The 25,843-nt window shown below is 37.0% G+C and overlaps 1 protein-coding gene across 1 annotated transcript in view; it reads left to right on the top strand.

The window, feature by feature from the left end:
- The first annotated feature begins 1,311 nt into the window (after positions 1 to 1,311).
- The window catches only part of LOC115232402 (putative leucine-rich repeat-containing protein DDB_G0290503), a 74,603-nt gene continuing 50,071 nt past the window's right edge, over positions 1,312 to 25,843 (top strand). Inside the window, exon 1 of the mRNA XM_036500733.1 lies at positions 1,312 to 1,357. Coding sequence (XP_036356626.1) covers positions 1,312 to 1,357 — 46 coding nt within the window. The remainder of the gene's footprint in view (positions 1,358 to 25,843) is intronic.

The raw sequence follows: 25,843 nt of genomic DNA, 5'->3' as shown, positions 1-25,843 counted from the left end.
GCAATACACAAGTATTTGGATAGTAATAATTCAGCTACGTAGATTAGCTGAAATAAAAGATATTTTCCAAAGATGCAACGTGTATCTTGGTCCAGGATGAATTATACAGAATTATATAAATATGACCATTACGTTTAAGCTATTCTATTATAAGTGGATAGAAATGCGGAAACAACTTTTTTCCTTGTTCAAACCAACTTTTTTCCCTTGTTCAGCATCAATGCTTCTCTTTTTGATTGGCCCTCATTTCTGTATTCTACGCCCACCTACAACTGCTATATTTTCATATGAGACGTTTTGGACCAGCCTATTTGGCGTCGCTGATTCGGCGCTGATTTATTTAACATTAGACGTTTTAATATTTCTCTTTCTACTTCTCTCGCTTCCCCTCTCTCTCCCACCCTCTTCCTTTCTCCCTCTATTTCTATCTATCTGTATTTATCTATCTCCAGCTATCTATCTGACAGTATGTATATATTTCTGAGCGGACGTGCGCGTGTGTGTATGTACGTGTGTTTGCCTCCAGTGCCAAAAAGTACCGGCTCTGAAACAGGTTCGGTGTCCACTCAGCCGCGCCAAATTGTCCCACATCCAAACAGCTGCACCTAATCTTCTCATTGTGGAGGAACTGAATCCACGATGTTATTATCATAAACCGAACACACTAACAAGCGAGCAATATATATTATAATAAGGCTGATTTCACAAACCATATAAGATCGCTCACTTGGGGTGAGACTGCCAATGGTAAAAGACACAGCAACTATAAGAGATTTCAAGTTGATATTAATTCATTTTAAATTCAACACTGGAGTTATTTCCCCTGTCTTCTTTTTAACTATAATTAATTATAAGATAAAGATTTCTCATTTCCAAAAGTGTCATTTTAATTAATTAAAATTTGCTGGTTCACTACATTATATACGTTGAAGTCCACTTAATTTATCTTTTTCAAGCTCAGGTGTTTCTGAGCAATATAAGTGTGCTCTTGTCATGCACTTTTCTCCACACGTATGTACATGCGTTTGCCAGTGTTCGTGCGTGTATTTATGTGTGTATGAGTGTGCGTATATTCGACTCTGTGTGTGTGTGAATGTACGTGTGAGTGTGTGCGGTGTGTGTGTATGTGTGTGTGTGTGTGAGTGCGCGCGTGTGTGTGAGTGTGTGTGTGTGTCTGTGGAGGTGGATGAATCATTAAACACTCAAGTTGTTTGATATTCGATCAGCTCGATGCAACATCATAACCAGACCTACTCTGCTGGAGGTAGACATCACATGATGGCATATGTCGTCTCTGTAAACAACGCTAATATGGCAGCACAGTTTAAACCGACGCGTGTTTTCCGCGCTCACAGTGGTGAGTACAGTACGTCGTAATAGGAGGAATGGGCGTTAGTCTTCACCTTAGCCATCCTGTAAAACACACGACGTTGTGCACTTTTAACAAATGACACCATATCCATGACGAACGCAAGGTGCTTCGAGGATCGAATTATATACAAATATACAGCATACATTCATACATATATAAATGCATACATAGGTGCATGCATGCTTGCATACATACATACATACATACATACATGCATACATACATACATACATACATACATACATACATACATACATACATACATACATGCATGCATACTTATATACATACATGCATGGATGCATACATACATACATACATACATACATACATATACATACATGCATGCATGCATACTTATATACATACATGCATGCATGCATACATAAATAGATACATACATACATACATACATACATACATACATACATGCATGCATACTTATATACATACATGCATGCATGTATACATAAATAGATACATACATGCATGCATGCATTCATGCATGCATGCATTCATGCATGCATGCATTCATGCATGCATGCATTCATGCATGCATGCATTCATGCATGCATACATACTTAGATACATACATGCATGCATGCATACATAAATACATACATTCATGCATGCATGAATACATATATATACATACATGCATGCATGCATACATACTTAGATACATACATGCATGCATGCATACATAAATACATACATTCATGCATGCATGCATGCATACATATATATACATACATGCATACATACAAGCATGCATACATACACACGCACCTACACACACACAACTACACACAACTACACACACACACATACACACACACATATTTATTCATAGGTCAAACCAGCTAAACCCCGCAGTTCCACATGAATATAATCATCGTATTACATTTATCGTAAATTCCTGTTCCAGGTTTCAATTCTTTAAATTTCGTTCCAGTTGCTTTCAAATTTGGTGTAAGTGATGTAGTTTTGTAGGCTAATCATGGGAACGAAATTAATTTCTTGCAATAAATTGATAAATAAAAAGTTAATAGTTTTTATTTTGTTGTGTCTGGGGAGAGTCAACACAAGAAACTCACATAAAGAATCTTGCAAACCAAATCCAAAAACGAAATAATAGTTTTTAAACTTTGCAAATTTTGGGTAATTTTAGCCAATCGAAAGCTACTGACATATTGGTGCCTGTTTCCATAGTAACAAGCCAAGGTAGAGTCTGCTTAAAACTCATCGCATCGTGTATTGTCTTTACCTGTCTATTTTCTTTGATGGAGAAATTGAAATGCGGTTTCTTAATTGCAAGAGAAGGTTGTTATCCCACAAAGAAACTTAAGTACAAAAATATACTATATGAACAAGGAGATGCTTTGCGGGGAAATTTTACTTGCGGCGTTCCTGAAAAGGATGCGATGAGTGTATGTCTCTCAGAAAAGATACATGGTTGAAATATGATCCCCTTCTTCTCAGGGCTATACTGCTTTATTTCCTTTACTCATGGGTCAAGGAATTGACTTCAGTCCGGTTTTGTGTTGAAGAACTGAGGAGGAACTACAGCTGTTGATTACAACAGCTATGTTCATGAAATATGTGCGGAGGACCTGCTCCACAACTCGGTTCAGATAGGCGGTCTTGAGAAGATTGTTGAGACAGACGAAACGGCCTTCTCGAGACGTAACTACAACCGAGGAAGGGTTTCTGCAACCTGAGCTATGGGTTTTCGAAGGAGTGTGACACGAGAGTAGATATGTTTTATTTTTCTTTATGCAATGCCATGTCGGAATCGCGACACGCTAGAAGAATGCCTACGTCAGTTGGTTCTTCCAGAAACCATAATTTTCAACGACTAGTGGAGGACGTACTCTCACATTCCTGAAATTGATGGTTATAGTTTTCGACATAGAACAGTGAACCACAGCGTTGCTACAAAAAATGTTTATATAAACTGAACTATAGCTTCTTTTTTATTCTTTTTATTTATTTTTTTATTTTTTTATTTTTGTAATATAACTTACAATTTGTATTCTTGCAATTTTTCGAGAAAAAAATTCATTGACGATTTTCCTTTTTATATTGTTTACATGCCTGTTCCAACATTTCACGATTTTTTTCATCAAAACTTCTTAAAACTTCAGAACTTCTTACAAGCCTTATCATGGATAGATATCACGAACAGTTTGCCACTTCCAAATCCTATTTTCTGATTAGGTAAAAGTTACCAAACTTTAAACCTCTCTTACATTTTTCTAAAAAGAAAATTTGGATAGCAAAATTAGATGCAGCGTTTAAAAATTTTCAACAAATCTTAAAATTTCAAAAACTGTGACAGTAACAGAAAAGATCACATTTATTTTATGTGGTGGAATCAAAAAGTTCCAGGAATAGTTATGTTTAATAAAGAAAAATAACTTATTTACCGAAGGTTTAACATCATCTCCTTCGAAATAGTCATCTTATTTCTTTATTGCCCACAAGGGGCTAAACACAGAGGGGACAAACAAGGACAGACGAAAGGATTAAGTCGATTACATCGGCCCCAGTGCGTAACTGGTACTTAATTTATCGACCCCGAAAGCATGAAAGACAAAGTCGACCTCGGCGAAATTTGAACTCAGAACGTAACGACAGACGAAATACCTATTTCTTTACTACCCACAAGGGGCTAAACACAGAAGGGACAAACAAGGACAGACAAACAGATTAAGTCGATTACATCGACCCCAGTGCGTAACTGGTACTTCATTTATCAACCCCGAAAGGATGAAAGGCAAAGTCGACCTCGGCGAAATTTGAACTCAGAACGTAACGACAGACGAAATACCTATTTCTTTATTGCCTACAAGGGGCTAAACATAGAGGGGACAAACAAGACAGACAAAGGGATTAAGTCGACCTCGAAAGGATGAAAGGCAAAGACGACCTCGACGGAATTTGAACTCAGAACGTAGCGGCAGACGAAATACCGCTAAGCATTTCGCCCGGCGTGCTAACGTTTCTGACAGCTCGCCGCTATATCCTTCAAAATAGTCATCTTGCGCAGCAATTCACAGGTCCTAGCCGTCCTGCCGCTCTTGGAATCGGGTCTGGAAGTCGTTTTCCGTAAGCGAATCGATCTGGATTTCGATATCGGTGTTAAAACAGCGACCTTTGAGCAGCATTTTCATCTTGGGGAAATGATGGAAGTCTGCAGGTACTAAATCTGGCGAACAGGACAAGTACGGAAGCGATACCATGTTGTTTTTCGGCGAGGAACTCACGAGTGAGGAGAGCTTGATGACGGGATACATAGTCGTCGTGAAGAATTTAGTTCTTCGCCCTCAACAGATCTGGTAGCTTTCGCCGAATATTCTCTCTCAAACGCGTCAAAACGATGCAATAGACTGACGGTCTGGCTCTAGAGTGCATGTTCTTGATGCACAATACCACGGAGGCTGAGTAAAACGATTAGCATTCCCTTAAAATAATACATCACTTCAGTATTGCTAAATCAATACTGGAAAATAGGCCAGCAAGAGAAGGTAAGTTGTCTACATGGACTTCAGTGTTCAAATGGTACTTATTTTATCGACTCCGAAAGGACGAAAGGCAAAGTCGACCTCGATGGAATTTGAACTCAGAACGTAAAGACAGACGAAATGCCGCTAAGAATGTTGCCTAGCGTGCTAACCATTCTGCCAGCTCACCGCTTTAATAATAATAATAATAATAATAATAATAATAATAATAATAATAATAATAATAATAATAATAATATAATATAATAAAATGCCTGATGCAGTACCAGGCAGTGGCTCCAATGGCTTCTGATCATAACTGATTGGGAGTGTTATCATGTAAATTGTTTTGTCTTGGTATAAAAGATGGGCTGCAGCAAATATTCTGCTCAATACCACAGATTTGCTTGTTGGTTGTTTGACCTTAACCAGTTGAGCATGTCCCTTAGTGGCTGACGATATGTGCATCTCTGATCACGAGCAGAAGTAGTTGAGGAGCATCGTAGCCATATGTTGAAAGGATTTCTTTTGGGTTTGGATAATTCACCTTTGAAAACATGGGTGTTTCGTTCAACATCCTTAAGCAACCCTTATTCAGGGACCTTTTGAGCGGGATGGGCTACTCGACCAGATGAAAATTCTAACTGGGCCCAACCTGCAAGGTATGCGCTGTTTATCTTGAAATGAAATCACCATGTCACGCACATATGTTGTTGATGCATGTGCCTGGTGTACCCTATCAGATGGGTAGTCATAATGTGTATACTGGGCTTCGTATATTTTACCCCAGTGTCACTTTGATAGCATGCACGAAATAATAATAATAATAATAATAATAATAATAATAATATAATAATAATAATAATAATGATGATGATGATGATGATGATGATGGTGAGGATGATGATGATGATGATTGTGATGGCGGTGGTGGTGGTGGTGTGGTGGTAGTATGGTGGTGTGGTGTGGTGGTGGTGATGGTGGTGGTGATGGATGATGATGATGATGATGATGATGAGGATGATGATGATGATGATGATGATGGTGGTGGGGTGGTGGTGGTGGTGGGGTGGTGGTGGTGGTGGGGGTGGTGGTGGTGATGATGATGATGATGATAAAAATTAAAATAATAATAGTCAAGACGAAGAGCGCGATTCGATTGTAAGATATTTTGTTAGTTGAACGATGAACTTGACAAAGACAGACGTACTGTTGAAATATCGTTCAACTAATAAAATATCTTACAATCCAATCGCGCTCTTTGTCTTAACTGTTTACCTTTGTGAAGAGTTACGTCAACCCTTTTTTTTTAAATAATAATAATAATAATAATAATAATAATAATAATAATAATAATAATAATAATAATAATAATAATAATAATAACCTTTTAAATTGAGTGCAGTGATGTGCATATGAATAAGGGTGACCAAGATTGAATAGATGAAGCTGAGATATAAACTAGAGAATCTTCAATGAAAGAACTCAATGGCTTTTGAATTTTAAACTTTTCTTAAACGGAAAGCAGACGATAATGGATACAGATACGAGAGATAGATGCGATTCAGAAGACTAGTTAAAAAAAATAAACAGTCAGCCGCTAGAGAACCATGCACAAAACGAAAGAAAATACATTGAAAGAAACTTATTTTCTCTCTTTTTTTTTACCATTTTTTAAGACACACGAAAACTACTTAATTTTTTATGTAAGTCAATAAACTCGTGAAACTATATCCAATTCATTTATTTCCTTCTTTATTTATATCAATATTCATAGGTTTATTTTCATACCATATTTCTGGAAGTTGAAGTTATGGTATTTTGCAAAGTCTAAATAACAATCGCTGATTTTACTCGTCGATTACTGCGGGTTTAAACAATGCAGTGTTTTCCGCAGTGATCGGAATATTCTTACATTATTTACATTATTTACATTTGACGGATATTTGTTCTCATCTTGTTTGTCGTTAACACAACGTTTCGGCTAATATACCCTCCAGCCTTTATCGGGTACCTTGGGAAAATTTCGAACCTGGGTTCTTCCTAAGGTATTTTTCGATATTATTATTATTATTATTATTATTATAATTATTAATGGATCTTCTCATGGACAAGGGCATGCCCTGCCCTTTCCGCTACTCTTCTAGCTTTATATTAATCTACTGGTGTCATGATATTCAAGCCAGGTGGTATTAGCTTTGAGTCTCTACATCTACGCAGGAAAGTTAGATGGTTTGAAAGACAACCTAGTTTTTGATGGATTTTCTCTGTATGTCTCCATTGAAGTCTAATGTCGGCTCTGTACCGATTGGATAATACAGTTCTATATTTAAGAGATAGGAATTATGTACATTATTTACATTATTTACATTTGACGGATATTTGTTGTGTTATCAATAAACATGATGAGGACAAAATATTTGTCATCGGTAAAATATATATATATATACATATATATATATATATATATAATATATATATATATATATATATAATATATATATATATATATATATATATATTATATATATATATATATAATATATATATATATATATATATATATATATATATATCAGAATGGAAAGACAAAACAATAAATTGAACAATTATAAATTCAATCCAATTTAAATATTTTATGCAAACATGTATGTGTGTATATATAAGTATATATAAATATGTGTATACATAAACGTCTGTATTGTGCAAATAAATCGGTTGCAGAACGGAATAGTTATAGATTTAAAGTTATGAATTTACAGTGTGTGTCCATTCATACACACACACATACGCATGTATGTGTGTGTGTATTTTGGCTTGACAGAGAGTGAAAGATAAAAATGAAGAGAGAGAGTATTACGAATTGTTGCGAAAGACACGTTAATTATTAATACATGACATATCGGGTAGAGGTTGGGGTTTAAACACTTTCACATTTCAATGAAATTGTTTCTTAGAAACTTTCTGGCCTTTAGCTAGTTTGGTTTATAAAAAGAAAAGTAAAAAGAAAACGAAAAAGAAACAATCTCCTTATGACTAATCTGCTTTATTTCTGTAACCTTACAAAGCATTAGTCAACTTTGCCATGTTTTTTTGTAAATGGAGGCTTTCTTTATTCATCTGTTTAAAATTACGATACAAAACAGCTTATGTTTGCAATGATAACCAGGGGATTGTTAATAATAGAGTGTGTGTGTGTGTGTGTGTGTGTGTGTGGTGTGTGTGTGTGTGTCTATGTGTGTCTGTGTCTGTGTGTGTGTCTGTGTGTCTGTTAGAAGACAGAGAGAGGGCAGTGGGTGGCAGAAACGGTGGAGTGAAGTACTAAATGTTACTATGGCACTTAGCCATGTCTTTTTAGTTATGTTCTAAGTTCAAATCAGACCTCGACCAGATTTGAATTTCTGGGCCTTATAGAAAATAAAAGAACTAGAATTTATTGAAATTTATTCAATCGTGTTGAATGTTAAGTGCCAATGTTAAGTGTTTATCATCGTTCTGGTCTAAACACTGAGTCAGCCTTTGTTTAAAAGGCCTTGGTGTGTATAATATACGACTTGGTGTGAAATGCAGATCTATTGCTCCACATACCATATCTTGCAAGTATCAGGCTTTCTCTTTAAGCATGCAATTTACCTGAGAGATTGAGTCTTAATGTCTTAAAATTATAACCGGTGATCTGGCAGAATCGTTAGCACGCCGAGCAGAATGCTTTTGTTCGTTCATACGTTCTGAGTTCAAATTCCGCCAAGGTCGACTTTGCCTTTCATTCTTTCAGGATCGATAAAATAAGTACCGGTTGGGTACTGGGCGTCGATATAATCGACTTAGCCCCTCCGCTGATATAACTGACCCGGTGCCAATATTTGAAACCAATGTCTTAAAATTATCCACTTTTTATTTTCTTTAAAAATCCCTCACAATTGCTGCAAGGCTTTTGCTTTGTTTCTCGATTTTTATTTTTGTTCCTTTTAACATTAAGTCTAGAGGAGAGGCAACGTCCAAGACATTTTATAGGACCCCTGAGAATACTGGAAGAAGAGAAGAGTGGTATCTTCAAACCAGAGGTCTAGCATGAGTACTTGCAACAGATTGAACTCTGCTAAAGGCTCCCGAGAGGGTGGCTTTGAACTGGGTGAGATATAAAGCCAACACTGCACCCCTAGCGTGCTGGCGCAGGATTTGAACTCAGAAAGCAATGAAACGCAATAAATAAAATAATACATCTGGAACGATGCTCTACCAATCCATTACATGAGAGTGATACATTTAATTGACCCCGAAAGGGATGAAAAGTGAAGTTGAACTCAGCGGTGCACAGACTTGGAACATCTACTGCGAGGCTCTCTATTTGAAGATACTAAGAGATAAATTACTGTTAATTAAGAATGTTTGGTATGACTAGTAGAAAGCCACATTGTTTACTTTTCTACAGAGGATGCATTTCTCCCTCCCTTCTTATTTTGTTTTTATGTACCCGCACGTCCTGGTGGTTGACAGAGGTAAGTTAGATGAATTCGGTCGGTGCTACTGTTGCGGTTCCTCTATACTAAACGTGGAGGTGCAATGGCCCAGTGGTTAAGGCAGCGGACTCGCGGTCGGAGGATCGCGGTTTCGATTCCCAGACCGGGCGTTGTGTGTGTTTATTGAGCGACAACACCTAAAGCTCCACGAGGCTCCGGCAGGGGGTGGTGGCGACCCCTGTTGTACTCTTTCGCCTCAACTTTCTCTCACTCCACTCTTACTTCCTGTTTCTGTTGTACCTGTATTTCAAGGGGCCGGCCTTGTCACTCTCTGTGTCACGCTGAATATCCCTGAGAACTACGTTAAGGGTGCACGTGTCTGTGGAGTGCTCAGCCACTTACACGTTAATTTCACGAGCAGGCTGTTCCGTTGATTCGGATCAAACGGAACCCTCATCGTCATAACCGACGGAGTGCTTCCACTATACTAATCATTCATTGCTGGTATACATCCCAGCACAATGCGGTGATGATGATGATGATGATGATGATGATGATGATGATGACGACGGCAACGTTGTTGTTGCTATTTGTGTGTGTGCGTGTTGTGTGTGTGTGTGTGTGTTTTGATTATCTGAACCTAGTGGGAGAGACAATGTTCTTTAGACGGTGCTATAGGCATTGTAAATATGCCTGGTTGTTTGGGTAAGAAGGAGGATGACTGCGTGGGTTGAAGCTTTCTCTGGCTACAAACTGTGTCCCATCGCCTGTCCTGGTGGTCTTTTATTTTTAGTTTCTTTGTTTCATCGCGGAGACAGTGCAAGAGAGTGCAAACCGCGAAGCAGCCTGCGATGATGCCAAATGTAATCGTCTGCATTCTTCGTACTTTGTTCTCTGGTTTCTTGTGCAAAAAACTGGGGGTCTTAGACATAATGAATCTAAGATATTCTTTGCACACTAATTTTGTTGTTGTTGTTGCTGCTACTGAAGTTGTTGTTGCTGTTGTCTTCTTCTTCTTCTTCTTCTTCTTCTTCTTCTTCTTCTTCTTCTTCTTCTTCTTCTTCTTCTTCCTTTTCATCTTCTTCCTTCCAATCAGGACTCACGCCATTAACCACAAAGAATAATCTCTAATTCGAGCCAGCTCTAAGCTATTAAGAATGCGTACGGCAACTTGAAGATCCACCCATCACACGCGATAGACTGGCGGTTGCACGGGCGCGAAAGCTACGTTGTTATCCTCATTCCTTAAACGGGTGGAAGGCTGAACCATCCTGGGGTACAGAGGATTTGCAATCTAGACTAGGGTCTGAAAGTTTACCACACCATAGTGACTTACACCACGGTTCCTCTGCTTTGTGGCAGAAGTATGAAGAAAGAAAGTTGTGGTGAAAAAGTACAGTAGGGTTCACCACCACCACCCCCGCCGGAGCCGCGTGGAGCTTAGGTGTTTTTGCCTCAATAAACACTCATAATACCCGGTCTGGGAATCGAAACCGCGTTCTTACGACCGCGATTCCGCTGCCCTGACCACTGGGCCATTGCGCCTCCTGTTACTATTGTTGTTTAATCCCATGAAGGTGTGTAGCTTAGAAGTTAAGGTATTCAGTTCACGATCGTAAGGCGCGTTTTGTGCTTGAGCAAGACACTTCATTTCACTTTGCTCCAGTCCACTCAGCTGACATAAATGAGATGCACCTGGAATTCAAAGGGACAGTTTTGTCGTATTCTGTGTCACGTCGAATTTCAATGAAGGACCCCTGAATCTAGGTTAGAAACCGACTCTTTCTATATTGGTAAGAAATCTTGAAATTAAACTCAACAATGACATGCATACATACATACATACATACATACATACATACATACATACATACATACATACATACATACATGCACACACACTGCCTAAGTACCAATCTTGAGAAATTAGGCTTCTCAGAATCAGAAAGGAGAAAGCTGATTCGAAGACTACAAATCCAGACCATCACTGGAACAGCAAAAATCTATAAAACTTTACAGAAGTTTATCATTTAAGTATATACAAGCACGTCTAGATATGCAGGTATATGCATGCTGCACGTATACATACATACATACATACATACATACATACATACATACATACATACATACATACACATACATACATACAAAAGTACCATGTCGTTGATGTTGAAATACCAATGAAGGAATCTTGGATCTAGTTTAGAAACCGGTTCTCTCTCTATTGGTAAGAAATTTACAAATAAAACTGAACAATGACATACATACATACATACATACATACATACATACATACATACATACATACATACATACAAAAGTACCATGTCGTTGATGTTGAAATACCAATGAAGGAATCTTGGATCTAGTTTAGAAACCGGTTCTCTCTCTATTGGTAAGAAATTTACAAATAAAACTGAACAATGACATACATACATACATACATACATACATACATACATACATACATACATACATACATACATACATACATACATACATACATACATACATATATGTGATGGGATTCCACACAGCTTCCCTCTACCAAATTTTGTTTTCAATTTTGTTTACAATAATGTTTTCTTTTGACACATTCTACCAGTATACGGAGTTTCAAATTTTTTAGTTAACTAGGAAAATCTGGCCTTCAAAAAGAAAAGATCCGACAGTCGTAATACTTATTTCTATTACTGCCCACAAGGGACTACACACAGAGAGGACAAACAAGGACAGACAAACGGATTAAGTCGATTATATCGATCCCAGTGCGTAACTGGTACTTATTTAATCGACCCCGAAAGCATGAAAGGCAAAGTCGACCTCGGCGGAATTTGAACTCAGAACGTAACGGCAGACGAAATACCTATTTCTTTATGACCCACAAGGGGCTAAACATAGAGGGGACAAACAAGGACAGACAAAGAGATTAAGTCGATTACATCGACCCCAGTGCGTAACTGGTACTTAATTTATCGACCCCGAAAGGATGAAAGGCAAAGTCGACCTCGGCGGAATTTGAACTCAGAACGTAGCGGCAGACGAAATACCTATTTCTTTATTAGGCAAAGTCGTGGTGTAAGTCACGATGAAAGGCAAAGTCGACCTCGGCGGAATTTGAACTCACAACGTAACGCAGACGAAATACCGCTAAGCATTTCGTCCAGCGTGCTAACGAGTCTGCCAGCTCGCCACCTTAATACCGAGAAAAATTTCAAGAATAATATATGCAACAAGACCTTCATTTTCAAAGACTCTATTGCGATTAAATACCTGCAAATTATCAATTCCGATTCAGTGATTCTGCACATGCTTTATTACCATAATATAATACTGATTCAATCTTGGTATTTTAAGTTGATCAAATATTCGAAATACTTCCCAGATCCAATCCAATTTTAATTAAAGAAATTACAATAATCAACTTGGCTGGTAACGGTAAATGGACTGACTTCATTCATCTTTGTCAGATACTAATTAATAGATTTGATACTCTATTTCCCTATTTTGATGTATTAAACTTGTCATATACAATAAATGGCCCTAATTACTATTTTTCTCGTAAATGAGATTGGTTGAAACCAATGAGATCATTAATGATCTATTATAGACACCATAATGATAACTATTCCCATTAAATCAACTTGGGCTTTTTTTTTTTCTTTTTTTAAACAAGAAACATTTTAGTGAACACATTTTCTACATATGACGACGCTATTGTACAAATAACAAGTTTAAATCAATAGTCGCCTTTTCAACGTTAGACCACAAAAATAAATCTTTACTACTAAAATAACATAATGTGTCTGTTACACATTAACATTGACCTCTAATAAATAAATATCTTGAACTAAATTCACCCCTGTGTGTGTGTGATGTGTGTGGAGAGAGAGAGAGAGAGAGAGAGAGAGAGAGAGAGAGAAGAAGAAAGAAAGAAAGAAAGAAAGAAAGAAAGAAAGAAAGAAAGAAGGAAGAAGGAAGGAAGGAAGGAAGAAAGAAGGAAGGAAGAAAGAAAGAAAGAAAGAAAGAAGGAAGGAAGGAAGGAAGAAGAAAGAAAGAAAGAAAGAAAGAAAGATAGAAAGAAAGGAAGGAAGGAAGGAAGGAAGAAAGAAGGAAGAAAGAAAGAAAGAAAGAAAAAAGAAAGAAAGAAAGAAGGAAGGAAGGAAGGAAGGAAGAAAGAAAGAAAGAAAGAAAGAAAGAAAGAAAGAAAGAAAGAAAGAAAGAAAGAAAGAAAGGGAGTGAGAAGCAGACGCAAAAATCAAAGGGTTTACTTTGATACTTCCTTTGTTAGTACGGTACTTTCAGTTTCATATTTACTCTGCACTGCGAGAAGATTGTGTTTTACGTAAATAAGCTACGATATACTTTTTATAATTCATTTCCTTGAAATCATAGGACAAATACTTTTTGTTCTTTATTAGCTTTTCCTAAAATTTATAAGCAGTATAACAATGTATGAGGACTGATAAATCATTTATCCTTTACTAGCAGTATCGCCCGGCGTTGCTCGGGTTTGTAAGGGAAATAACTATAAAGCATTTTTAGAGAGTTATAGCCAAAAAATAGCCAAAAAATGGGAAAAAAATTATGGTAAATTTTTTTTGCTAGTTAAAAAGGTCGAGTTGCGTCCCCTAGACAGTCTGTGGTTTGTGTTTCTGATTCTCGACCCCATGTCGAATTTATCGATTTTTTTCAGAACTGGGGGAACTTTTCAAAATTTTGAATTTAGTTTTGAATTATGACATTGGGCTATGTGTGTGTCAAGTTTCATCAGAATCGGTTGAAAGCCGTGGTCAGGGTGAGGGTACAACCTGACAGACACACAGACACACAGACAGACAAACTGCCGTTTATATAGAGAGATGCATGTCGGTTTTTTTTCCCTCTAAAAAGATGGTTTCTTTTTAATAGGTTTTATTTTTCACCTCTTGAAAACGTAACTTTATTACTACACCCATAGCCTTTCACAGCAGATAATGTAGACAAATAAAATTTTAAACATAAGAATACAGTGTTAATTGATATGCTTAACTGTTCTGAAACACTGAAGTGCCGATCTAGATAATTTCTGTTTTTCTATACATGTATATTATTGATAAAGAGATAAAGAGAATTACAAAGTGGCAGAGGCAGATGGAAGAAACTAAACATGGAATATACGAAGAGATGACATTTTGAGAATCCTAAAGTGAACGAAAGCAGTTCGAGAAAAGAGATTTGTTATAATGCTATTATGAAATTTAGGATCTTTTCTGTTTGATCGGCAGTTTTTTAAATAATTTCCACGTAAGTAAACACTTTTAAACTTCGTATACTGGTAGAATGTGTTTATAAAACATCTTTTTCTCTTGGCTTTATTGAGAAAATTCTATATTCTGTAAGATATTTGTTGTTGTTTTTTTTCAATTTTTGCAATTTCAACCAATCAATGACGTCCATTGAGGTAAAAAAAACATTCTGTGCCGTATGAATATGTCCCTCGTTTAAGAAACAGATTGGGTTTATTTACATTTCTGAAGAAAAAAGATACCCTTCCCCCCACCCCTAACCCTAACCCTAAAACAGATTGAAATGCAATAGATCGATACTAGGGTCATAATTATGGGTGACAATTTTATATGACACCGCTAGAAAAAACTGCCGTTCAAACCGAAAAGATCCGAAATTTATAACGAACAATTTAAAGTTATTGGCTAGAAAGAAATATTTAGCAGCAGTAGAGTTCAAGTGGATATAAATGTTTGGAAAGACGGATTGGAAAATTGTCTCGTCATGCACATGGGATATTAATAGCAAGTATTTTCATGTACTGGAAGCTATGTAGTTTCTAATGCATTGATATTAATGTTTAAAGAGATTTGTTATAATGCTGTTATGAAATTTAGGATCTTTTCTGTTTGATCGGCAGTTTTTCTAAATAATTTCCACGTAAGTAAACACTTTTAAACTTCGTATACTGGTAGAATGTGTTTATAAAACATCTTTTTCTCTTGGCTTTATTGAGAAAATTCTATAATCTGTAAGATATTTGTTGTTTTTTTTTCAATTTTTGCAATTTCAACCAATCAATGACGTCCATTGAGGTAAAAAAAACATTCTGTGCCGTATGAATATGTCCCTCGTTTAAGAAACAGATTGGGTTTATTTACATTTCTGAAGAAAAAAGATACCCTTCCCCCTAACCCTAACTCTAACCCTAACCCTAAAACAGATTGAAATGCAATAGATCGATACTAGGGTCATAATTATGGGTGACAATTTTATATGACACCACTAGAAAAAACTGCTGTTCAAACCGAAAAGATCCGAAATTTATATAAGGTTAATAGACTTTGTATTGGAACAAGAATCCCAGTAACTTATTTATATGAATGTATTAGTTACACAAGCTGAATATTATGGAAAACATACTACTGGACCAAGAATCAAACTTCACTCTCCCATCCACTCTTACATGCTTACAGTTTCCAGATCAGGTGGTTTTCCTAATGACAGTCAATAAATCTGTGTCAATCATTGATTGAAGTATGCTCTTCCCAACTTATCTATTTACACACGAATAATTGTATGTTGCTCTGACAAGCACTAAACAGTGTTCTGCTGGTATAGTGGCAATACTGAGAAATGTCAAGAAATCAGATCTTGCAGTGACAGGATTCAAACCACTAAGATTCGCCACTTGATGATGTTTGGTGTAAGACATTACCGTTAAGTCCTTCACATCAACGCAAAAAAAAAAAAAGAATTGAAAGTCAGCAAGGGCTCACAAGTTTCTGGTGTATCGGGAGTGTTGACAATTACTAGATGTCCGTTAATAAAAGTCATCTCACGTTGAGGTACCTGTTGAAATATACACATTATCGGAGCTCTGAAGAAAGGGAATCTTACGCAGGTTTTCTTAAAGGAAAGAGCTATGCTGAATAAGAGAGGGAATGCTAACGTAAGTAACAGCTTCTAACCAGTTGTCTTCTAGTGTTAACTATTCGAATGTCACAAACAACATCGTCTATCTGATAAATATCAATCTTTTAGTAAAAATAATAAATAATAAATCCCTTGTATTCAATTCGATTAACACCCCATGATAATTTGTTGAGATCTCGATGGCATATTGGTTAGTTATTTTGCTAATATGCCATAAGTTTCAAGGATGTTATTAGAATAGGGAAATTCAATAAGAAGATAAAAGCAGTATCTTTAGTTTTCTGTATTGCCTTTTGTTGGGATTCGGAATATATTTTAATGAGTTAAATATGATTTATTGTTATGACTATTTAGTCTCATTCAGCATTGGTTAAGCTAAACTATGATCGAAGAATTTCAAACCATGTCCATCCTGTCCTTTTTCAGTCATAATGTATCTAAATCTACTCTTGCTATCCTTTCAGGGAAAAAGTGGGGTACGATTCATCTCTCTATATATAAAGCTGAAGTTGTCTGTGTATGGCAGGTTTGGTAGCCTTCAACTAACACTATCTCCTCCGAGACCCTGCGACGCAATTTGACCAAAATTGAAAGTATGATAGAAGAAGGCTTGCTCTTCCTTCCGTAGAAGAAAAAATTCAAATCGGACCGTGTTAAGACCAAAAATTATTTACATCAAAAAGGTGGGGGGGATGTCTACGAAAATCCTTATTTTTTACGATTTTTTTACTGCTGTGTCGCCATTTTTCGGTGAATTTCAACCAGAAAAATGTTCACTTAAAGAGAATAACAAGCTACATAATGCAAAATTTTTACTTTTCAAAAACTCCAATTCTAAAGGGTCGAAACAAACCCGAGCAACGCCGGGTGATACTGCTAGTTAAATAATAAGGTCTAAGCTATATTAATTATATATGAAAAAACGCAAAGTGACTATGACTCGAACGCTTTTTATCATGTTTCCTCTATCCAAGATTGACCTAAGTCTAAAAAATATTAATATCAATGCATTAGAAACTACACAGCTTCCAGTACATGAAAATACTTGCTATTAATCTCCCATGTGCATGACGAGACAATTTTCCAATCCGTCTTTCCAAACATTTATATCCACTTGAACTCTACTGCTGCTAAATATTTCTTTCTAACCAATAACTTTAAATTGTTCGTTCTGGATAGTATCGTATCCAGTTATTCCAATATTTCAGCTTGTGGAGGTTCAAAACAGACATTATTAAAAGCATTGTATTTTGTCTGGCGAGTGAACAAATACAGGCTGGCTGCAATTAAATTATATAAAATGGTAGTCATAGCCGCCATTCATAAATGTTTATGACTAGATAGCATGTACAATTCCTTTGCTAATAGTTTTAGACGTCTATGGATTCACAAACAGACATAGATGCAATATCGGTGCTCCAAACCTTAACCCAGTGGAACATTAAGAATGTGACAGCTGGTGAGAGAGAGTGAACTGCACCAACACTCAGTTGATGTTTATTTTTCGCTAAGTCTACTTGAACAACGTGAATTAAAATAAAATACGATGTTCAAAGACACAACGTTCAACCAAGTCAGGAGTCGAACTCACGACATTATGATTATGTTCCCAACACCTAACCACAGGGCCACGCGCCTAGTGGGTACAGTGTTGGGTGCACATTCATAAGACAGGTGTGTGTGTGTGCATGTATATATGTGTATATGTATATATATATATATGTGTGTGTATGTATATGTGCGCGTGCATGTGTGTGTATGTGTGCGCGTGCATGTGTGTGTGTGTGTGCACGTGTGTGTGTGTGTGTAAAAATTACAATACCCAGACAAGATACGTGATACAGAAATAATAAAGACAAGAAATTTGCAGTTCTTTTTGTCTTGTAATTATCTAAATCATTCCAAAATATATTACTACGAAGGTCGGTTGAAAAGTTCATAGGCTGACCAAGATACTCTCATAGAGAGTTCAAAGTCACAGTCACTCACATCACCCATTGAAAGCAAGAAGTTTTGTACTGGGACATATAGTCTTGATGAAACAAGATCTCTTTCGTGAGATTTCCTGGACGTTTGGTCTTGATAGCCTTTCGTAACTGCCTCAGCAAGTTGGCATAGTACTCTTTAAACACAATACCTTTTGCGTCCCCAAAAAACTGAAGCCATTACCTTCCCTGTAGATGAAACTATTATGGCCTTCTTTGGAGCAGGTGAAGAGGAGTATTTCCACTGCACGTATTGTCGCTTTGTCTCAGGCTCAAAGTGTTGAACCTAACACTCATCCTGGCTAAAGAAACGTTCGAGGGAATCAGCTGGATCTGCCCGAAACATTGTCAGATTTTCCCATGATGAGATCAGCCTTGTGCGCATTTGATCAGGTGTCAGAAGACGTCGTGGCACCTCTCAAACAGAAACCTTCCACATGCCAAGTTCAGTGTGCAGAATATTCTCAACTCCCTCGCGGAATACGCTAATAGCACTGGCTATTTGATTTATAGTCAATCGCCTGACATCGATCAGCATGTGGTGAACACGATCAATGTTCTTTTCGTTGGTGACTGCTGCAGGACGTCCAGACCTTGGGTCATCTTCAAGACTCTCCGTTCCCCTATTCAGCTGCCCACTTTTGCACTGTTGATAAAGCTATCATGAATAGCCTTGAGGGCTAAACCTGTTTTTTCTACAGGTACTTGAAAAGTCACGATGCCAAATTTTGTCGATTTTCAAGAAAAATCGCTAATGACTACTTTTGAAATCTTCTTTGAACATTTAGATGTCAGTTTACCTCTGTGTGTGTGTATGTGTGTGTGTGTATGTATGTATGTATGTATGTATGTATGTATGTATGTATGTATGTATGTATGTATGTATGTATTTATGTACGTACGTACGTATGTATGTATGTATGTATGTAGTATGTATGTATGTATGTATGTATGTATGTATGTATGTATGTATGTATGTATGTATGTATGTATGTATGCATGCATGTATGTATGTAGTTGGAATTTAGAGAAAAACAAAAGACGAAGACAGGTGTATAAACATCAGATGTATTAGTTTAACGCTCGGGAAGGTGAGAAAGTCTTTTACGCTTCGAGCCTACGTTCTTCAACAGAAAGGAACACGGGAAGAAAAACAGAGAGAGAATAAAAAAAGCTTTAGGGACTAACGGTCAATCATGACGGCTGGCTGTAAGAGCAATTACTGATTCCTTATTCCAGGTAGTTAATATAAGTCCAACCCCTCTGTTGGCATTGGCGAATATCAAGTGGAACTGGTTTATACTAATTGAATGTGATTCATTTTTTTGCGACTGCCAACTAGAGATCATGTTCAAATACTGTATTAAGTTGAAAAATTTATTTTGAGTATTATTATCAACTCGCAATTTTAAATGCTTTATCAAAACCATTGTCCTGCGTTCGTAATGTAGCTAGATTTTAATCTATTCTGTGCCATAATTATTAAGCTTGGATAAAACATTTCTCCATAAATACAACACACACCTTTTTGCTCCAGGATTATACAAGAGTTCAGATTCTATAATATTCTTAGATATAAGGACGTTTGCAATCCCACTGTATTTCAGTTTCTAGATGTACTGTGATAAGAGATAGTTGATTCAGCCTCTTAAACTTAAGGTATATGTGTGTTGATTAGATCAGCTCTGATATATCTATTAAGTTTGCATCATAGTTTATCTGAATAAGCACTGTTTGGTATTGAAGTGGGACTGTCTACCTGCGCTTTAAGAAAACATAAAATATTAATAAAAGTTCTGCGTGGTACAGAAATTGTTAGTTAGCTGTTAGAGTAAGGACTGCGACGGCAGGGGTAAGCTACCTTTGTGTTTTCAGTTGTTTTGTATAATTTGTTAGGCGATGTTGCCCAAACAGCAGCATCTTACTTTCGTCTTAATATGGTTGGAAGAGTGTGAATTTATGTATGACAAGAAAATACTTAAGTAATTATAACAGTAAGGTTCTCGCTATATTCGTTTTTACTTTCTTTCTGCAAGGTGGATTAAGCCATACAATATCTCTCTTTTATCTGCTTCCTTACGAGGGATGCTATTTATGAACTATTTACTTGTTAAAGCCATAAACCTAAAAGTCGTTTTAATTAACAAGACACCATCCGATACTGGTCCATAGGTAAGCCTTCCCTAAATGAAACCCGAAAGAAGAAAACTACATACATCCACAAATGTTCCAACCAGCCCCAAGCATTATCAAAAATTTCGTATGTAAAGTAAATAGGAGAATATCCAACGTATTTTCTAATAGGATTATATTCAATCGTGTCCACCTTAATTTCAGTGTTGCATTACTCAACAGCAGCTTTAGCAGACAAATCGTTAATAAGCAATAATCTTCAGCGGCGAGCGGGCAAAACCTTTAGCCCACCGGGAAAAATGCTTAGTGGCATTTCGTCCGTCTGTGTATTCTGAGTTCAAATTCCGCCGAAGTTGACTTTGCCTTTCATACTTTTGGGGGTCGTTAAAATAAGTACCAGTTGAATACTAGGATCGACGTAATCAACATACCCCATTACTCGAATTTACTCGCCAATTGCCAAAATTTGAAATCAATAAAAGGCTTATTTCTTAGAAATCGAATGATAAACTTTCATACTATAAGACAAATATTTTCAGTTTTGCTTCATTTACTTGCAGCGCATATGTGAAGACAGGAAGAGTTATCTTTCGTAGGAATTTTGAAGTACATCTCTGGGAAATTCTTTCGTTCGAATAACCAATCTGTGAACGCTTGATTTAAGGTATCTTGTTCCAGAAGTTGAACGTTATGGAAAACAACATTATGCAAAAAAAGTCATAAGTAGATCGTCTGATACAACTCCGCCATTCGTCCTTACGTAATTATAGTTTCCACTTGGAGTGATTTTTGCAATGACAGACAATCAAACTTAATCTTAATCTTAAAGTAAAATAAATCTGTTATTCTCAAATAATCGCTTTGTGCATTGATAATTGTGCGTTGCTTTGTCAAGCACGCAACACCATGCAACGGTACAGTAACAATGGTGAAAAAATTCCACAGCATTGTATTCACTGACGTTTTCCAATGTTAACATTTTCTCCTAAACTATAATAGCTTCCGGATAATAAATTTAGTAAATTACGATAAATTTATATATACATTGATATTTTAGAAGCTATCTTTACCGTAACACACACGCGCGTGTATAAATATATATATATATATATATAATATATATATATATATATATATATATATATATATATATGGCGGGGGGTGGTGCTGAAAAGTTCCTGGCTTTAAGGGTATCTCGAAAGGCCTGGTTAGGGGCCCAATCTTCTGAGTTCTTTTACAGGGAGAAAAAACTGAAGGACCGCTGCAATAAGTGGGAATATGCTGAATGAAATCATGATTAACTGATCCTCTGGCATTTTCTTTTACCCAAAACAACGAACTTTTCAGCACCCGCTGTGTGTGTGTGTGTGTGTGTGTGTGTGTGTGTGTGTGTGTGTGTGTGTATAGAAGGTTGAAAAGGAACACATGAGTTGATATGTATAAAGAAACTAAGACAATGTAGAGAATGGTAAAATAATTTTATCATGAACATTTTAGAATCGGTTTCAGTCTTTCCGACTTTTTCAACTTTGAGTAAAGCATGAAAAGCAATTGAATTGCTACCTGTTACCAAACCCTCACAAGAGTAAAAAATGAGAGACAGAGACAGACTGAAAAAAGGAAAATGTCCCTTGCATTTGAAAACTATAGAAATATTTTTTTAAACATTTCATTTAATTTTTCTACAATTTAAGTGTTTTTCATGCTTTGCTCTAATTTGAAAAAGTTGCAAAGACTGAAACCGGTACTAAAATGTTCTTCATGACAAAATTATTTTAGCATTTTCTATCGTGTCTTATTTTCCCCATATATATATATGGAGTGGCTGTGTGGTAAGTAGCTTGCTAACCAACCACATGGTTCCGGGTTCAGTCCCACTGCGTGGCACCTCGGCCAAGTGTCTTCTGCTATAGCCCCGGGCCGACCAATGCCTTGTGAGTGGATTTGGTAGACGGAAACTGAAAGAAGCCTGTCGTATATATGCATATATATATATATATGTATGTGTGTTTGTGTTTGTGTGTCTGTGTTTGTCCCCCTAGCATTGCTTGACAACCGATGCTGGTGTGTTTACGTCCCCGTCACTTAGCGGTTCGGCAAAAGAGACCGATAGAATAAGTACTGGGCTTACAAAGAATAAGTCCCGGGGTCGATTTGCTCGACTAAAGGCGGTGCTCCAGCATGGTCGCAGTCAAATGACTGAAACAAGTAAAAGAGTAAAGAGTAATATATATATATATATATATATATGAGTCAATGTCTAATAAGCATGTACTCAAATTAAAAACATTGAATAATCCATCAGTTTAATGTTAAATCGGTCGATATAAAAAACATTAACATACACACACGCACACACACACACGCACACACACACACACATACGTGTGCATCCTTTATCTTTTACTTGTTTCAGTCATTAGACTGCAACCGTGCTGGGGTACCGCCTTGAAGGGTTTTAGTCGAATATTTTAATCAGTGGTGGGGTGACAAACACAAATGGGAAGACACACGCATAGACAGATATACATAAATATACACGACGGGCTTCTTTCAGTTTCCGTCACCAAATCCACTCACATGGGTTTTGTTGGCCCGAGGCTATAGTAAAAAACACTTACCCAAAGTGCCACGCAGTGAGACTGAACCCAGAACCATGTAGCTGGGAAGCAAGTTTCTTACCACACAGCCACACCTGCGCCTACACATATATATAAACACATACATATACATATATGTACGCATGGTGGTGTATGTGTGTGGCTAGAAATAGATAGATAGAGATAGATAGATAGATAGATAGATAGATAGATAGATAGATAGATAGATAGATAGATAGATAGATAGATAGATATGTTTCTTTATTAGCCACACAGGGCTGCACACAGACAGAACAAATTACAAGGTAGAGCTTTTCTTTGGGGGGTAAAAAAAGGGGGTTGGTTTTCGATCAAAAGGGATCGTAAAAGGAAAGAAAGAGGACAAAAAAGGGGGGGAGAGGGAAAAAAAGAAAAGGGGAGAGGAAAAAAAATTGATCAATAGGGATCGTAATCACAGAAATGATAGATACACACACAAACACACTTATATATACATATACACGACGGGCTTCTTTCAGTTTCCGTCACCAAATCAACTCACAAGGGTTTTGTTGGCCCGAGGCTATAGTAGAAAACACTTACCCAAGGTGCCACGCAGTGAGACTGAACCCAGAACCATGTAGCTGGGAAGTAAGTTTCTTACCACACAGCCACACCTGCGCCTACACATATATATAAATACATACACATATGTACGTGTGTGTATGTGAGTGTGTATGTATGGCTAGAAATAGATAGATAAGTTTCTTTATTGGCCACACAGGGCTGCACACAGATGGGACAAGTTACAAGGTAGAGCTTTTCTTTTGGGGGAGAAAAAAAAAAGGTGGCGTAGGTTTTCGATCAAAAGGGATCGTAAAAGGGAAAAAAGAACAACAAAAAAAGAAAGAAAAGGAAAAGAAAAAAAAGAAAAAAGAAAAGAAAAAAGGGAAAAAAAAAGAAAAATCAAAAGAGAAGAAAAAAGAAGAAAAAAGGGGGAGAGGAAAGAAAAACGATCAAGATAGATAGATAGATAGATAGATAGATAGATAGATAGATAGATAGATAGATAGATAGATAGATAGATAGATAGATAGATAGATACACACACACACACCTGAATAAGTTTCGGCCAGAATTTATGTATGACAAGAAAATACTTATCTAATTGTAACAGTAATTATAACAGTAAGACATTTAACAGTGTTTCATATTACAGTCATTTGGGGGAAACGATAACCCATTCAAATAAAAAGATTATTGTTTGCAGAGATGTATCTGTAGGTGATTTATCTGGAACTTGTTGGGACCGTCTGAATGCTTGTAAGATCGTTTTTCTTCCCTTGTGTGTTAGGTATGATTTTTTAAGAGAGCATGGTAAGTTGAGGTGAAATAGTCTTACTTTAGTGTTGCGATGTGATACAAGTACGATTTTCATAGAGGACGGGTGGCACGGGGGACCAAACTTTGGGTGAATTTTAATAAAAATCATCGTTAGCATTGTTTCACTATTTACTCGTCACCAACAAAAGCGATACTTGTCACACTCGCACATACTCTTTTACTCTCTTACTTGTTTCAGTCATTTGACTGCGACCATGCTGGAGCACCGCCTTTAGTCGAGCAAATCGACCCCAGGACAATTATTCTTTGTAAGCCTACTACTTATTCTATCGGTCTCTCTTGCCGAACCGCTAAGTTACGGGAACGTAAGCACACCAGCATCGGTTGTCAAGCGATGTTGGGGGGACAAACACAGACACAGACACAAACACACACAAACACACACAACACAACACACACAAACACACACACAACATATATATATATATATATATAATATATATATATATATATATATACATATATACGACGGGCTTCTTTCAGTTTCCGTCTACCAAAATCCACTGACAAGGCTATAGTAGAAGACACTTGCCCAAGGTGCCATGCAGTGGGACTGAACCCAGAACCATGTGGTTGTTAAGCAAGCTACTTACCACACAGCCACTCCTGCGCCTATCTCTTTTTTTACTCTTTTACTTGTTTCAGTCATTTGACTGCGGCCATGCTGGAGCACCGCCTTTAGTCAAGCAAATCGACCCCGGGACTTATTCTTTGTAAGCCCAGTACTTATTCTATCGGTCTCTTTTGCCGAACCGCTAAGTGACGGGGACGTAAACACACCAGCATCGGTTGTCAAGCAATGCTAGGGGGACAAACACAGGCACACAAACACACACACACACACACATATATATATATATATATATACATATATACGACAGGCTTCTTTCAGTTTCCATCTACCAAATCCACTCACAAGGCATTGGTCGGCCCAGGGCTATAGCAGAAGACACTTGCCCAAGATGCCACGCAGTGGGACTGAACCCAGAACCATGTGGTTGTTAAGCAAGCTACTTATCACACAGCCACTCCTGCGCCTATGTTTGATATATTTTACTTTCTTTTTAATTTATGACTCTTTTATAGATCAATGATATTTATTTCCATTCTTCTCCTCTTAATATTCACTAAGCAGTTATTTCTCTGTCTATAAACTGACGTATATGTTCCCATGGTAACGAACCTCACGTTCTTGAGGAACGTGACACAAACAGGAAACTCTGAGTAGCATCGGTGTGAATGAACTCTGATACATATTAACGTAAACGTTTCTCTTTGATTTTTTAAAATATATTTCTTTCTACAGCCAAGCACGTGCGTATGTAGGTTGTAGTCTGTACGTATGTATGTATGTAAATGTGCATGCATCTATGTATATATAAGTGTATGTACGTATATGCGTATGTATGCTTGTGTGTGTACGTGAGTGTGTATGTGCATGCGTGCTTGCATTGTGCATTATGCATTTGATGGTAGT

The sequence above is a fragment of the Octopus sinensis genome, linkage group LG2 (assembly GCF_006345805.1).
Source record: "Octopus sinensis linkage group LG2, ASM634580v1, whole genome shotgun sequence".
NCBI lineage: Eukaryota > Metazoa > Mollusca > Cephalopoda > Octopoda > Octopodidae > Octopus > Octopus sinensis.
The sequence above is the reverse complement of the archived record's forward strand: the minus strand, read 5'-3'. Positions and strand labels throughout refer to the sequence as shown.